This window comes from Pipistrellus kuhlii, unplaced genomic scaffold (assembly GCF_014108245.1).
Source record: "Pipistrellus kuhlii isolate mPipKuh1 unplaced genomic scaffold, mPipKuh1.p scaffold_m20_p_56, whole genome shotgun sequence".
Taxonomy (NCBI): Eukaryota; Metazoa; Chordata; class Mammalia; order Chiroptera; family Vespertilionidae; genus Pipistrellus; species Pipistrellus kuhlii.
This window is the reverse complement of record NW_023425558.1, coordinates 723,992-737,061: the sequence shown is the minus strand read 5'-3', so window position 1 is coordinate 737,061 and position 13,070 is coordinate 723,992. Positions and strand designations below refer to the sequence as shown.

Here is a 13,070-nt window from a genome sequence, read left to right as displayed (position 1 = left end):
GTCCCGTACTAGCAGCCGGACATGGAGGATCTCATTTGATTTGCGCAAAAACCTTGAAATAGGATATCATCATTTTACCTGTTGTACGGGTGGGGAAACAGGCTAATAGGTTCGTTTATTTCCCTAAGACCACCCAGCATGTCCTGAGGTGTCCCTGCACTGGGATTCAGCCTTCCTCAGACTCCACCTGCCTCAGCGCGCATGCACACGCACACGCACGCACACAGCAGTCCACTCCCTGGCGCCCTGACTGTCCCAGCCTTGTCTCTTCTCATGGGAATGAAGAAGAGATGGGTGGGGAAAGTAACATGAAGGACCTACTGTAGTACAGGCACCCTCCATCATTCACAACCACCCGGTGATGGGGCTTTTATTCCATTTAACAGCCGAGGAAACGGAGACTCCAGGAGTGGGCAAGGGCAGAGCTGGGCCAAGACCAGGGCTGTCTGACCCCCTCCGCCACCACTTGTGAGTTCTCCTTGGGGCTGTGCCTGTGCCCGGTGCTCATCTCTCTCCCAGAGTCTGAGATTCCTTGCTAGACCTGGGGTCAGAATGTTCCCGTCCGGTTCCCAGGCGGGGTGAGAGAGAAAAGCACTGGGAAGAGTTGGATTCCTAGTGCTGTGTGTGTGTGTGTGTGTAGGAGTCGTGTGTGTGTGTGTGTGTAGGAGTCGTGTGTGTGTGTGTGTGTGTGTGTGTGTAGGAGTCGTGTGTGTGTGTGTGTGTGTGTGTGTGTGTGTGTGTGTAGCAGTCTCCATGCTTCCATACCCCGCCCCCAGCCTCCCCAGCAGGGCTCCCCTCCCCTGGCAGGGTGATGTGATGCTCTGGAAGCAAGAAGCAAGACTGAGCACCTCCCCTCTCACCACTCATCCTCTGTCCCCTCAACAGCCCTGGGTCTGGGCTCTGTGGCCCCAACTGGCTGTGTGGCCTCCCCTAGGAATGGCACTCCCTCGGCAGCCATCTCCCACTGGGGCTGATGTCCAGGTCAGGCTTGTATTCAGAGCCTCCTCTACAGGTTATTCTTTTTATCTCCAGAAACTGTCTTCCTAGCTCACTCCCCCGAATAGTGGTCGCCAACCTTTGGGACCTCACGGACCTCCAGGGGTCTGCGGGCCACCGGTTGGCGACCGCTACCTAGAAATAGTCTGGGGCGACCTGCGCAGCACCCCAAGCTTGTCTTGGCTCTCAGGGATCCGATTCAGACTTGGCCTCCATGGCAACCCCAGCCCACCAGGCCCCAGTCCAACGTCCCACCCCTCATTCCTCTTTTCTGCCCCCTCCACGCCCGGCCCGTTTGTCCTGCCAGCTCCTCTGCCCCCGCTCTTCCCCTTACCTGGGCTGCCCTCCCCAGGCCTTCCTCCTTCCCCCTTCCCCCACCCGCCCAGTCCGAGGAAAGCAGCTGGGTGTAATGGAAAAGCGGGCAGGCCTGCGTCCAGGCGGGCGGCCAAGGACGGGGATCTGGCGTGGCCACTTCCTCGCCGTGGGGCTTGGAGCACGCACCTCAATCTGCCCGTGAACAGAGCCGGCAGCACCTCCCTCCGGTTCCTGTGAGGATAAACACCCAAACCTCCGGAAGCAGAGCCGATGCCCGGTGAGTGCTCAGTGACCAGAGTTATTATTCTCATCAGCACAGTGCGGGGCACAGGTGGGCATTCGGGAACGGTAGCCCTTATGTCACAGCCAAAGCTCTGGATCGGCGAGTCCTCTCTCCTCTCTCGGCTCCTGAGTGTCCGCACTCGAGGTTCCGAGTCCTCCGTCCGGCACCTTCCCTCTCGGCAGGCCCCAACCTCCCGCCCGCCCGGAGGCCCGGCTCCAGCCACCAGGGCCCCAGCCACGCTGCACCCCACTCGGTTCCCGCTTCCTCACTCGGAGCCTGTGTCCGCCTCTCCCGCCCGCCGAGGGCGCCCTCCCCTTCCTGCGGGGGTTCCCTGAGCTCCTGTGCCACCTCCTCCGCGGCCCTCCCTCGCTTTCCCACCCGCCAGCCAGCCCCGCGCCGCAGCCCCGGGAACTCGGACCCGGGCAGGCAGGAGGCCACGCTGTCACTCGGCCGTGCGCTCCGGCATCCACCAGGCTGTGAACTCCACCGGGCGGGCAGCCAGGTCTCATCGTCCTCGTGTCCCCAGGGCCCCCGGCTGGAGTCCGGCCCACGGGGTATCAGCTGGCCCCAGCCTGCCCCGCCACCGGGGGCAGAGGCGCTGGGCACATGCGGGACACGGGGGGCTGGTGAGGCAGCTGAGCAGCGAGGTTTACGGGACCCGGGGCGGCAGCAGGTGGGTATCGGAAGCTGGTCAGCAGGCTCCGGGCACAGCAGCCCCAACCGGGGGTCAGGGGCCCGGGGCCCTTTCACTCCCCCGGGGCACAGTGTCGGCGGCAGCACGTGAGACACCGGGGAGGGCCAGGGCCCTGACCCCCATCAGGATCAGACCCGACGGATGGGCTTCCTTCCCTCAGGCGGGGCACGCTGGTGCCAAGGCCCATCCTTCCGGCTGGAGCGTGGGCCGCAGGACGCCTCAGGGCTCCCGGGGGATGGGCACAGCCGTCCAGGGCGCCCGCGCGGGGGGCGGCCCGGTGCCCACAGGCGGAGTCCCACATGCAGAGCTCCCTGCAGGCCGCGGGAGGAGGCGGGGAGCCGGGCGGGCAGGTGGGCGAGGCGGCGGGGTCCGGGGGCCTAGTCCAGCGGCCCCTGGAAGATGAGGCGGACACAGCCGAGCTCGCCGGTGAGCCAGGCCCCGCAGAAGGGGCAGGCGGCGTGGAAGGCGTGCGTGCCGTGGGGCAGCGGCGTCTGGGCCCAGTAGCGGGCAGTCTTCTCGGAGCAGACGTGGCCGCAGGGCGCGAAGGCGTGGCTGGGCGGCCCGGGGTCCAGGCAGAGGCCGGCCTCCTGGCCCAGCCACAGGGGCACGTAGGGCCCCACGAGGCGGCAGAGCGGGCACTCGCGCTCCTGCGGGCCCCGCTCCCGCCGGCAGCCCCAGCCGTGGTAGCCGTGCACGTGGCCGCAGCGCACGTACACCCAGGGCTGCTGCTTGTCGGGGGCCGAGCGGCCGCGGGCCGGGCTGGGGAAGGCCAGCGTGCTGAGGCCCACGGGGCACTGCGGCCGGGCCGCGTTGGCCTCCTGCCGCTGTGCCTCCAGCTGCTTCGGCGTGGGCGCCCGCAGCAGCCCGGCCGGCGTGCGCCAGAGCAGTGTGGCCCCGCACAGGTCGATGAGCGAGCCGTCCTGCAGCTCGTTGGACTCGTTCTCCACCTGCCGGGAGCAGAGGGGCCTGATGGCCCAGGAGGCCCCAAACCCCTGCCATCGGGGACCAGCCACCCATCCATCCCACGGAGTCTCCCTGGGAGGGCCCCTCCCTGGACGGTCGGAGCCGGCTGGGGGGGCGCGGGGGGGTGGGGCTGAGACAGAGAAGGGGGGGGCTGGGGCACAGGAGGGGGGGATGCAAGGAGCCACAGGAGGGCTGGCAGGTGCCCCCGGGCACACAGGGTCCCTCACAGCAAAGCGTGGGCCTTGGCTACCTCATCCCTCAAACCAGGAGGGGTCTGGGCCCACACAGAGTTGTCCCAGGCCGCCCCCTAGTGGCAGAGGCAGGACACTCTTGTATCGGAATCAGGGGTCCTGGAGGCTGTGCTTAAAGCGCGGACTCTGAGCTAGCCTGCCTGGGAGTGAGTTCTGGCCTCCCCAGTTTCTAAATCTGTGTCCCTGGGCGAGTCACTCGACCTTTCTATGTCTTCATTTCTTTACCCTCCAGACCAGTGGTGGGCAAACTCACCAGAGCCAAATACCAACAGCACAACGACTGAAATTCCTTTGGAGAGCCACATTTTTTTAAACTTAAACTTCTCCTAACGCCACTTCTTCAACATAGACTCGCCCAGGCCGTGGTGTTTTGTGGAAGAGCCGCCCTCAAGGGGCCAAAGAGCCACCGTTTGCCGACCACGGCTCCTGTATGTCAAGTGGTTCTCGTGAGTCAATCAACGTAAACTGGAACGTGCCCGGAACTTAGTGCACGCTAGTGAAATAATTTTAAAAAATCAAGTCTTCCCCACCCTCCCGGCAGAATCCGTGCTCTGGGAAGGTAAGCCACGTGGTTCCCTGGGGTTTGGCGGCTCCTGGCCAGACGCACGGCTACCGGGAAAGAGCTCAGCCCGGCCCCCGGGAGGGACGAGGCCACATGGCCCTGGGCAGGCGCCTGCCTCGTCTCAGACCCTCTCCCAGCTCCCGGCGTTCGTTTTCCACCCGGACTGCAGGGAGCGGTCACAGTCACCGTCACCTGCGTCGGGACCGCTCCGCAGGCTCTCCCGCTGGGAGAGGAGAGCAAAGCTAAGCCCGTCTGAATGTGACAGACACGTTACAACTGCCACCGACGCTGTAGGCTGTCAACTGCTCACCCGTGGGCCAGGTGTCCGTCTCTGGGGAGCGTGTGATCTTTCTCGGCTGCTGCCACCCTCTCAGGGTGTGTCTGCATGGTGTGTCTGTGCGTGCGCCACTTCCTATCGCCCTGGGACCGCCCACGAGGGTGGCACTCGGGGACGTGGGTCTGGTCCCCTCTGTGCAGCCGCGGCACACGGAGCCTGCGGGGCTCCCTGTGCGGGAGGACTGGAGCCCACCTCCTGGCCTGGGCAGGGGGGCGGGGGGTTTGGAGATCCCAGGAAGGATGACTGCGCGGGGGGGGGGGGGGGCAGGCCACCTACCAGCTTCCCCCGCTGCTGCGCCGAGCGGCTGTCCCTCAGAGAATAGACGTTCCCACAGACTGAGATCTCCCGCCAGACACCTGGGGCCGAGTCCTCAGAGAAGCCGCCCGCTGGGTGCATCACCAGGACCCCATTGGTGGTTAAGCCGTCCATCAGGCCATCGGGGGTCCGCCATTTGGCTGCCCGCTCCTGGGACCACACGTGGGATCAGACCACACCTCCCCCAAGTGGCCCCCAGCAGGGCATGAGCCGGGGTGGGGGGCCGGGGGGGCTGTCCCTCTACCCTCAAGGTCGCAGGTAGCCCAGAGGGGACTAAAGCGGTCGCTGCCTGGCCTTGGACGTCATCTGACCTCTCCGAACCTCACTTTGCTCATTTGCTAAGTGGGGTGCTAATCCCTGCGCAGGTCACAGCTAGGACTACGGAGGGCTGGTCCGTCACCCCAGAATGCTGCCCCTCCCCAGCCTACCCCGCCGCTCACTCTCAGACGCCGGGGACTCACTCACTCCGAGGAAGATGTTGCTGGAGGCATCGAAGCCGGCGGCGTAGAGGCGGGCGGTGTAGGGCGGCCGGCGGTCACACAGGATGCGGCAGGCGTAGCGCGAGATGGTGCTCTGGGGAGAGGGGCCCTCGGCCACCCCGCCTCCGGGAGACGTGTCTGTCACCACGAAGTCAATCATGTTCTCCGTGGAGCGGCCGATCTGGGGGGGGGGGGGAGGCCAGCCCGGGGACGCTGTGTGGACAGGTCCATCCCCCGGGCTTCCTGGTAGCTGCTCTGCACGTACAGTCACCAGATAACGAGGGGCAGCACCGTCCCAAGTCCCCTGGGAGCTGAAGTCCAGTTGCCAAGGTCTAGCACTTCTCCCTCGCCTCCCCCGAGGTTCTGGGGAGCACCCCACTCAGTAGAAACTAGTCCATTTGCCGACTGAACAGTGAAAGGGGGACGCCCACGGTCTGGGAGTGCTCGCATGTCAGCAGCAACTGGTGAACTGTTAGTGTTTATTGTATGCCAGGCTCCTTGCTAAGCATGTTCTGTGCGATATCTCCGTTCGTTCGTCTAACCAGTAACTCCATGGGCCCCCTGAGCCGTGAGGTAAGCAAGGCCCGGAGAGGTTAGGTGGCTCTTGCTCAACGCCACCAAGCCAATAAGCAACGGAGCTGGGATCTGAACCGGGCGGTGTGACTCTCACACGGCCCCCTGAACCCCTCCACGGTGTGTCCCCCCACCCTGAACCCCTCCACCGTGTGTCCCCCCACAGCCGGGGAGTGCCTTGGGTCTGAGTCTTGACGCGGCTGCGGCCTGCTGTGGGCCCTCGCTGGGATGCCCCGCTTCCTCATCTGAAGGGTGGTGACTGCACTGAGGCCCCCAGAGCGCCTCCCCCAGGGCCTCCGGCCTCCGGCCTCGCCCGGAATGTCGGCAGAGCCGCGCACTGAGGCGTGAGGAGGGGCCCGAGCATACCTGGAACATGTCTGTGTCGCTGTCGTGTGTGTACTCGACTATGACCGAATGGCTCCGGGACAGGGTGTAGGAGATGCTGTGCTGGCCCCGGTTGCTCAGCGCCTGTGGGGAGAAGGAAGTTAGCCCTCAGGCACGCAGCCAGGAGAGGGGAGCCTCTGAGCTGGGGCTGGAGCCCGAGGCCGGCGGCCACTCCGGGGAGGGCGGTTCTGCCCTGTGCAGAGGTCCTCTGCCCCCAGGGAGCCAGGTTACCGCTCCATCGGACCGCCGAGGAAACCGGAAACAGCAATCCTAACCCAAAAGCTTTTCCTTTGTCACTTCTGTGTGACTCGCATGGCTCCTCTGACCCCGGGCTGCCTCTAAAATTAGCCCTAGCTGGTTTGGCTCAGTGGATGGAGTGTTGGCCTGTGACCTGAAGGGTCCCGGGTTTGATTCTGGTCAAGGGAATGTACCTTGGTTGCGGGCACATCCCCAGTAGGGGGCGTGCAAGAGGCAGCTGATCGTTGACTCCCATCGATGCTTCTAACTCTCTCCCTTCCTCTCTGAAATCAATAAACATATATTAAAAATAAAATAAAATGGTGCTACCCAGTTGGCGTGGCTCTGTGGTTGAGCGTTGACGTAGGAAGTCACACTTTGATTCCCAGTCAGGGTACCTGCCCAGGTTGTGGGGCAGATCCCCAGTGTGGGGCAAGCCGGAGGCACCCGATCAAAGATTCTCTCTCGTCATTGGTGTTTCTCTCTCTCTCTCCCTCTCTTCCTCTCTGAATTCAATGCAAACATTGAATAAATAAATAATAGCTGTTCTGTGGGTGGCGAAACGCTCTGCAAACTGGACAGGACTATGCCTCCCCCATCTCTCTGGCGGCCCCGGGGGCAGGGAGTGCAGACACGGCGGCTCCCGGCTCCCGCTCCTGCGGGCGGAGAGGGCAGGACCTTCCCAGCCGGGCTGCTGGGCCAAGCGGCTTGCCTTGGAGATGAGCGGCGTGGAGATGTGGTGCATGACGTCCGGCTTCACCCCGTTGGCGTGCGGCCTGCGGTTCAGCGCCAGGCGGCTTCGCCGGCGGCCCTTGTCCCCGCTCGACAGACACCCGTTGTAGCTGTGGACACGGGAGTGGAGAAGAGGTGGCAGGGAGAGAGAGACACAGGTGAGCCTTTGAGAGACCAGTAGGAACTGCCAACGTCTGGGCAGATGCCACCTTAACAAGCCCCGGAACCACCTGACACCTCAAGGCCCGGCTTATCCGAGGGGTGCCTCTCGGGAGCGGACCGGGTCAGAACGTCTTCACAGGACTTTTCGTTAAATTAACGGGTGATTCCTGCCCCTCAGCCGTGCCCGGCCAGGCGCTGGGCGCTGGGATGGCAGAGGTGACGAACCACAGGTCAGTTCTATGCCCTAGCGGTGGGGGAGGGGGATCCTTAGCTTTTCAAGGACCCTGGGTGCCACCTGCCATGACCCAGTCACAAGTCAAGTGCACCACAAGCCCAGAGGCAGAAGAAGGGTGTCCTGGCCCAGGATCACATTTCTGGGAGAGGGAACACCTCTCCCGGGCCCTGAAGAACTGGAAAGGAGGCACCTTCAGCAAACTGCCATTTATCGCACCATGGTACTGCTGGGAACCAGAATGAAAGAAAAAACTAGACCCGCAATGCCACGGCCTCCATATATCCATTCACTTCAAAAGTCTACCTTCCTGTCCAGCTCCTGTCCGGAGGGAAGGAGGTGGAAAGCAAGGATGGGGTGAGACCTGATTGCTGCCATGTACTGGAGCCTCCCGTGTTCCTGGTGCTTCGTTAATTACCTAATGGAACCTGTGCAATGTCCTGCCAAGCCAGGATCTTCTTCCCATTTTACAGATGAGGAAAACTGAGGCTCAGGGAGGGAAAATGACTTGCCTGAGGTCCCAGGCTAATAAGAGAAAGTCTGTCTGACTCCAGCCTTTCCTGCAGAAGCCCTTTGAGAGGGGAGGCTCGCCGTCAGCAACAGCCCCGCGGCTGGCAGAGCTTGATGAGGTCAGGGCATGGTGACCCGGGTGGCGCAGTGCAACGGGAGCAGATGAGGATTGCGGAAGGGCCCAGAACACCAGGCGGAGGAGTCTGCGCTTTATTCTGTAAGCAGTGGGGAGCGCAGGGTGGTTTGACAGGATGAAGAGAGGCCACATACAGCCAAGGACCACTTGATCCGAATCTGCCAGGAGCTTGTTACGATACAGAATCCCTGGCCGCACCCATGGAGACGGGGATTCTGGAGGCTCGGGTGGGCCTGTCACTGGCCACTTTCCATGTGCTCTCAGGCTGGCTCAGAGGTACCACCAGTGTGGGCTTCAGTGCTTGGCACTGGCCCACCAGCCGTCAAGAGGATCCGGCCCTACGTCTGTGCTCTCCCCCTTCATCTACACAGACAGCCCTGCCTCTGGAACACCCAGCAGCTGCTGTTCTAAGGCAAACCCCCCTGAGTGGCCATCACTCTTACCCCTGAAGCTCCTTCCCCATGGGGGATGGGGCAGCTCAGGACCCAGGCTGGGGCTCAGGAGGGCCTAGCTGACATCCTGGCTTGTCCATTTATCACATGGCCTCTGTAAAATGGGGCTAATTTCTCAGGACCTACCTGTGGGTCCATTGTGAGAACTAAACGAGATAAAGCTTTTAAAAATGCTAGGCAGAGTTTGGCATATATACAGCAGACCCTTCATACATGTCAGCTATTATTATTTTTAAAAGCACATGGGCCTGGCCAGTGTGGCTCAGTGGTTGAGTGTTGACCTATGAACCAGGAGGTCACGGTTTGATTTCTGGTCAGGGCGCATGCCCAGGTTTCGGGCCCCAACCTCAGGACGGGGCATGCAGGAGACAGCCGATCAGTGATTCTCTCTCATCATTGATGTTTCTATCTCTCTCCCTCTCCCTTCCTCTCTAAAATCAAATAATTTTTTTTTTAAAGCACATGGCATGTATAGTTTAACAAACAGTAGCCAGTATTATTTCTACAAAATCATCATAATGATGACATGGCTTCTTGAGTATTTTCTCCAGGGCAGATGGGGGAGAGAAAGGGGGAGGAAGAGGGACCTGTGTCTGGAGAAATGCAAAGTGGTTGCGGCAGGGATCCTGGTCAGACAGAGCCAGGAAGTCACCCAGCCACCAACTCACATCACTTCCTCTCTTCCGGCCTGTTTTCTCATCTGTGGCATGAAAACCAGCTGTGGCTTTTAGTGAACGCACACTAGACAGAGAGTAAGAAAGACCTGGATCCAAATCCCAGCCCTGCCACTTACCAGCTGTGTGCCCTCAGACCAGTCACTTCCCCTCTCTGAGCCTCGGTTTCCTCACCTCCTTCCTCACAGCATCTTGTGAAGATTAAAATGAAACAACGTCCATGAAAGGGCTTGGCACAGGCCTGCCTCCCAGAACACTCGCTCCGGGCCAGGCCCTGGTCTCTGCGCTTTACAGAAATCGCCCTGGCCCTTCCTTCCAGCGCCTCTGAGGTGCTGTCTCCATCCCTGTCTGCCAGGGGCGGAAACGGAGGCGGAGGGAGGTTCACTTGCAGAGGCAGGATCTGAACCGAGCGATTTTGATAGAGAACCAGAGTTCCCCACCTCGGCCGACACACTCACAAGGTGCTTTTAGGAAAGGCAGCTGATCAGAAACAGGTGGGTCGCTCAGAGTTGTCTTCGTAATTAACGAGAAACGGGAAGATAAAACAACGGTTATGAACTCCGTGGGTTTGGTCAGCTCTGTCCCTCGGCAGGGAAGAGGAGGAGGGACAAAGAGCAGAAGGCGGGGAAGGGGAGCACTGGGGCCCTCGGTTCGGTTGCCCTGCGGGGGGGGGGGGGGGGGGAGCCTGGGGCCCCGCCCCACCTGGACCGGGACGCTCACCCCAGCACGATGAGTTCGCCATACTTGATGGGCTCCTCGCCTGGCTGCACGTCTTCCCCGGAAGAGAGGATGCAAGAGCCCTGGCTCCCAGGGCGCTGGAGGTCTGAGGTTCGAGGGGACCCCACGTCGGGGTTTCCTTCCAGCACCATTCTGGGCAGAACGGGAGAGGAGAAAGAGAGTCCCTCCCATCCCCGCTCAGTGCCAGCTCCGGCCTGCTGCGGGGCCACTTAGGCTAACGCCAGAATGACCTTTCACCCCGCTGTTACTATGGCAACCGCTTCACCTCTGCCTCTGCTGAACCGCCCTGGGTTGCTGGGATACCGGGGAAGGGAGTTGATAGGTGGAACGGAACCAGGAGGGGGAAGCCCCACGGAGGATCAGAAAATGTGGTGGGTCAGAGGATGAACTAACTCGGGGTGGCCAGAGGCTTCTTTCCGGCCAGGACCCCAGTCTGGGATGTTTTTGGGAGATGGGTACCCCAGGAGTTGGGGGTCCTTAACTCCTCATCTTCTTAGACTCAGTTCCTGGTTTAGCTCTCAGCCCCAGGACCTTCCTTCTGTCAGGTTCCTGGAATGTCCGTTTTCATCTTTCCGCCTCTTTGCAGGTCTGGCCTCTGTCTGTCTGCTTCCTCAATGACTCTTCGTCCTCCCGCCTCTGTCCTTTTCCCACCTGCCTTCCCACCTTCTCCCCCTTCTCCGCCTGTGTGTCCTCCTCCACCTCCCTATCCCGCTGCCTCAGTCTGTCCCCTGGGCCTCGCCCTCCGGCCAGGCCTCCGGCCCCAGGGCGGTGCGCCCCCTGCCTCCCGCCTCCCGCAGGTGTCTGTCTGCAGTCCTGGGCGGTCTGGTCCCCGGGGCCTGCGGGGGCGGCGCCCCCTCCAGCCAGGCTGCAGCGGAGCCATCTCCGCAGGAAGCCTGTTTGGAAAACAGACCCGCGCGGGAGGGGCAGCGCCGGGCAGGCCCGCGCCCCGCGCCCCGCACCCCGCACCGGGCACCCCGCACCGGCACGGTGACGGCCCAGCGCATACGCAGATACACCGGGCCCTCCGCACACCCAGCCCCGCAGGCAGAGCCGGGGGGCGCACGGCCAGCCCCGGTCCCGCGGCCGCGGGCGCGAGCGCCCCAACAGCCCCCGGCGCCCGCCCTCGGACCCGCTCCCCCGGCCGCCCCCAGACACGCAAACACGCCCCCCGCGCCCGCCCGGCCCGCCCGGCCAGCCCCCGCCTCCCCCTCCGCCCGGTCCTCACCCGCCGCGCCCGGGATCGCCCCGCGCCGCCCCTCCGCGCCTCGCTCTGCGCCGCCCGGGCCGCTGCGGCGGGATGGGCCCGGCCCGCGGCTCCGCGGCCTCGTCACAGGGACACCGGGGCCGAGGGAGGGGACCAGCGCGAACCTCCACGCTCCGCCTCCCGCCCTGGCCCCGCCCCTGGCCCCGCCCCAGGAGAGCCCCGCCCACTAGGACTCCGCCCCCTGCGGCGAAGTTCAGGCCTGGAGACCTGGCCCCGCCCCTTCTTGAAAGACCACGCCCCTCCGGCCCCGCCCCCGGCGCTGGACGTCCCAGGTCGCCGCGGCTCAGGAACTCGGTGGACTACCATCGCGGGTTCGGGGACTCCCCGTAGCCTAGTTCGGGCTACCCAGACCCCGCCCTTATTTCTGGGGATTTCCTGGGTCCCCCCAAAGACCTGGGCGCCCATCCTCCACCGCAGTCTAGGGCCTTCGCGCTGGGCAGGAGGCCCCTCTCCCCACATTAGTCCAGGGTCGCTCCACCCCCGCCTTCTACTTGGGGAAGCCTCATGATGAGAGGAGAGAGCTGGGCGGGAAGGAGAGGGAGAAGGAAATACCAGAGGAGGCCCACGGGGGAGAGAGGGTTGTCGTCTGCAGGGGGCCCGCCGAGAGCCGCTGAGTCAGACCTTTTCTTCCAGGCCACTTGGCTTCCTTGTTGCCTTCTGGCCCATTCTGGACCCTTGGAGCCCAAGAACACCTCCCTCCCGCCGGCTGGGCACACACGCACACACAGACACACACACACACACCACGCGAAATGCCACAAAAGGGACGGAGGGCCCACAGCCCCGTGCGGGCCTTGGCCTGAAAGATATCTCATCTCTTGGTCTGGTCAAGGTGCTACCCACTGTACTTTGAGCAAAACAAGCCCTGTCATGGCTGGGAGGCAGGCACGGTAATACCCATTTTACAGATGAGAAAATAGACTTACAAACTTGGTCGTGGTTATTCTGCTAGCAAGGAGTCAGGAGCGGATTTCAGCTGTGCGATTCCAAAGTCTGGACTCCTAACTTCCTAACCGGTGATAACTAGGAGTGGCAGGACGGGCTCAGAGCAGGAGAGGCCGAGATGCATCCGATGAGATCCCTTTAGGACATTATCTCTTGGTCTGTTTGGAGCTATAATCGACAAACGAGGGAAGCTTAGAGGATGGATTCTTAACCTGCATCTTTGGAGTGAGCGTGTGTTCCATGGAGGAAATCAGACGAGGCTGCCCAGAGGAAATGGCCTTGGCCCTGTCCTGAGAGGGACGTGAATTTGCCCACAAACATCCTGAGAGGGAGCGTCCTCCCCCACCCCGACTGCTGCCTGAGAAGCTCCGGTCTCTGAGACCACCTGGGCCCACCACAGTCACACATCCCATAACGCCCCCACCAAAAATAGTCTCGGCTACCAACTGCTTTGCCAACTGTTCTGGGGCCCTCTGTCAGATGAAACGAGAAAGCCGCGGACAGCAAGTCCTTCAGGGGCAGAGGCTCCTGATCAGAAGGAAACACCACTGAGCAAGCTGGGCTGCTGGGCTGCCAGCAGCAGGCCATGCAAATCCTGCACCACAACGCAGCTCCACCCCTGAATGCCTACAGTGTGCCCTCTCCCATGCCAGGTATGCACAGCTCCAGTAGGACATAGGGACACTGGGCCAGCCTCACTGCCCTCTGCCTCCCAGCTGCTAGCGCGCTGTCTGCCAGAGCAGGCCCAGTGACCATGTGCGGTTACTATGGATACCTCAGTTCACAAATGAGACAAAGGGGACTCTCTTTTAAAAGTTTTTTCTTTCCTTTTTGGC

The 13,070-nt window shown here is 62.5% G+C and overlaps 1 protein-coding gene across 7 annotated transcripts; it reads right to left on the bottom strand.

The window, feature by feature from the left end:
* Nucleotides 1–1,589: 1,589 nt before the first annotated feature.
* Nucleotides 1,590–11,398, bottom strand: PELI3 (pellino E3 ubiquitin protein ligase family member 3). Of its 7 annotated transcripts, none has more exons than XM_045573803.1 (8): nt 11,251–11,394; nt 10,008–10,157; nt 9,407–9,478; nt 7,102–7,231; nt 6,135–6,236; nt 5,182–5,376; nt 4,678–4,866; nt 1,590–3,235 (listed from the first exon to the last, which is right to left on the bottom strand). In XM_045573803.1, the coding sequence occupies exons 2-8, from the start codon at nt 10,154–10,156 to the stop codon at nt 2,666–2,668; spliced, it is 1,407 nt and encodes a 468-aa protein (XP_045429759.1). In that variant the 5' UTR covers nt 10,157; nt 11,251–11,394; the 3' UTR covers nt 1,590–2,665. The 7 variants fall into 7 exon arrangements, with proteins under 7 accessions (XP_045429759.1, XP_036272628.1, XP_045429760.1 ...); XM_036416735.2 differs by having other exon boundaries at nt 10,008–10,161; nt 11,254–11,394; XM_045573804.1 differs by lacking the exon at nt 11,251–11,394 and adding an exon at nt 10,419–10,681.
* Between the last annotated feature and the right edge of the window lie 1,672 nt (nt 11,399–13,070).

Coding starts and splice junctions, on each gene's coding strand:
- PELI3 (XM_045573803.1), bottom strand. CDS start 10,156: ATGGTGCTGGAAGGAAACCCCGACGTGGGGTCCCCTCGAACCTCAGAC. Junction 6,237..7,101: donor CCACGCCGCTCATCTCCAAG/GCAAGCCGCTTG, acceptor TTCTCCCCACAG/GCGCTGAGCAACCGGGGCCA. Junction 5,377..6,134: donor GCGACACAGACATGTTCCAG/GTATGCTCGGGC, acceptor CCCCCCCCCCAG/ATCGGCCGCTCCACGGAGAA.